We start from the raw sequence: 2,676 nt of genomic DNA on the forward strand, positions 1-2,676 counted from the left end.
CTATCTATCTATCTGTCTATCTATCTATCTATCTATCTATCTATCTATCTATCTATCTATCTATCTATCTATCTATCTATCTATCTGTCTTTCATTCCAAGGTGATTAATTCATAATTTTTTTATACTTGCAGGTCCTCCCAACTGAAATTATCCGGTCGGTCCACTTCTTACAGTAATTTTTTTTATTAAAATTGATAAATTTGTATGTAAATTTACAAAATCTAGCTAAACTGCATAAAAATAATGTAAAATTGTAAGTTATTATAAATTTTCAAATAAAAACTACTTAAAAATATTTAAAGTAAACATTCCGGTCTTTTAATATAATAATCCTGTGAATTTCTTAAAAACTGAGAGTTGGCAACCCTGGTCATAACGTTTAAGTTCTGCATTTTTTACATTTAACATAACTGACACATACTTTTAGGAGCTAATTAAAAACGTTTCCTCCATAAGCTTTGTGTGTTAAAAATATTTTTATTTAGAGCCTTAAGGTATGTGAAGTTTTTTTGCAATGAAAAAACATTTTAATTATACAAAGCAACCAGCTGCTGCTGACTGAACGCCTGGTGTTTAGGTGAAAATTATAAAATTCAATTATAAACCAGTCTACTGCCGTTAGGGTGTTCCAAATGAAAAAATATTTATGGAAATGATGTAAAACAATGCGTGGAGTGATTCTATGATGAAAAATACGAAATCGATTTTTTGCAAATTTTGAAAAGACTATACTCTTTTCAAAAAATGAAAAAAATTTTATGTCGATTTTTTGTTATTTTCTAATAAATTAAACAATTTTAAGTAAATTTAACACATTTTCAACGTTTTTATTGTAATATTTTAGGAGAAAATTGATTTTGTTTACATTTTAAATATCTTTCGGAAAGGCACTTTAGTTTTGGTTGATTTTAATTAAAATTAAAAGAAAAAAACAACTAAAAATTATTATTTTATGGAGTATTATGATGTGTTTTATTATAAAAAGTTTTGCAATATCAAAACTAAATGGGATAAAAAAAGTACAAAATAAACATTAAATAAATAATTGTTAAAAAAGAAACTTAATTAATTAAAAAAATCATTTTAAACACTAAAACTTAAACATACATTTACATAAAGTCAAAACTTAGCCAGAAGTATACAAACAGAAAACTACAATGTTATGACTTAGGTCTGGGGGGAGGGGGATTTCATAAAAACTACATACAACTAAACACACTACAAACAAAAATACATTTTAACCTGGAAATACTGGGCTTGCAGAAAAATTAAACATAAAAACCAAATAGATTTAAAATATAACAATTTACTTACAATAAAGGCTTAACATAGAAAATGGGTTTTGCTTACTTTAAGTTTATAAAACTAAAATTTAGAATTTTGATATTTTTTTTTTTAGAAAAAAGTTCTTAATATTACTTTTTTAGATAATTTAATATAAATATGGCTTCAATTACAATTTGAGCATTTTTTTTAGTCAAACTAAAATAATGATTATGTTTTCTTATTCATTTTATTAACAGTCACTCGGGGCCATTCAAATGCTGTGGCTGTTGAGGTCGAGGAGGATGAGGCCGAGTTGGGTGTACGATTGCCATTTAATAAAGTTGGCGTTTTTAAGGGAGCATAGGGACGATCAAGTAATTTTAAAGGACTATTCAGATTCTGTTGATGATACTGATGATGATGTTGTTGTTGTTGCGTTTGCAATTGCTGCTGATATTGATGCTGATGTTGGCCATTTATCTGATGAGGAGTGGGTGAGGTGGAGGTTATAGCTGCACAACTTATGGTCGGTGGTTGGGAACGTCTGTGTGGAAAGAAATCTTAAATTAATAACTATTATAGTTTGGATATTTTGCACAAAAGTGCTTTACAAGTGTTTTAGCTAAAAACTTTATATAATTTTTAGAAAATTCTTATACTAACTTTCTTCCGTTTTGTTATTTGTATTATTTTTCTTAAGTTTTACTTGCAAATTTACCGTCACTAAAGGTTTTTTGTCATTTACAGAGCTTTTTTTGGAAAATATTAAGAAAATGCAAAAGAAATGAAATAAAACAAACAGTGTTAATTATTAAAGAAATAACTAGAACTGAACTAGAACCGATTAAGAATTATACTAGAACTGAATCTAGAACTGAAATAGAACTAAAAATGAACTGAATTAAAACTGAACTAGAATTGAACTAGAACTAAACTCGAACTGAACTAGAACTGAACTAGAACTGAACTAGAACTTAACTAGAACTGAACTAGAACTGAACAAGAACTGAACTAGAACTGAACAAGAACTGAACTAGAACTGAACTAGAACTGAACTAGAACTGAACTAGAACTGAACTAGAACTGAACTAGAACTGAACTAGAACTGAACTAGAACTGAACTAGAACTGAACTAGAACTGAACTTGAACTTGAACTGAACTAGAACTGAACTGAACAAGAACCGATTAAGAATTATACTAGAACTGAATCTAGAACTAAAATAGAACTGAACTGAACTAAAACTGAACTAGAACTGTACTAAACTAGAAATGTTCTAAGTAGAACTGAACTAGAACTGTACTACAACTGAACTAGAACTGAACTAGAACTGAACTAGAACTGAACTAGAACTGAACTAGAACTGAACAAGAACTGAACTAGAACTGAACTAGAACTGAACTAGAACT

At 28.2% G+C, this 2,676-nt stretch overlaps 1 protein-coding gene across 5 annotated transcripts in view; it reads right to left on the bottom strand.

Annotated features, from left to right (window-relative positions):
• Positions 1-810: 810 nt before the first annotated feature.
• Positions 811-2,676, bottom strand: part of LOC111683631 (A-kinase anchor protein 9) — a 49,432-nt gene continuing 47,566 nt past the window's right edge. For all 5 annotated transcript variants that reach the window (XM_046952713.1, XM_046952714.1, XM_046952715.1 and 2 more), the window contains one exon: positions 811-1,812. In XM_046952713.1, the coding sequence (XP_046808669.1) occupies positions 1,497-1,812 (316 nt within the window). In that variant the 3' untranslated portion in view covers positions 811-1,496. The remainder of the gene's footprint in view (positions 1,813-2,676) is intronic.

Source organism: Lucilia cuprina, chromosome 5 (assembly GCF_022045245.1).
Source record: "Lucilia cuprina isolate Lc7/37 chromosome 5, ASM2204524v1, whole genome shotgun sequence".
In the NCBI taxonomy this organism is placed as follows: Eukaryota; Metazoa; Arthropoda; class Insecta; order Diptera; family Calliphoridae; genus Lucilia; species Lucilia cuprina.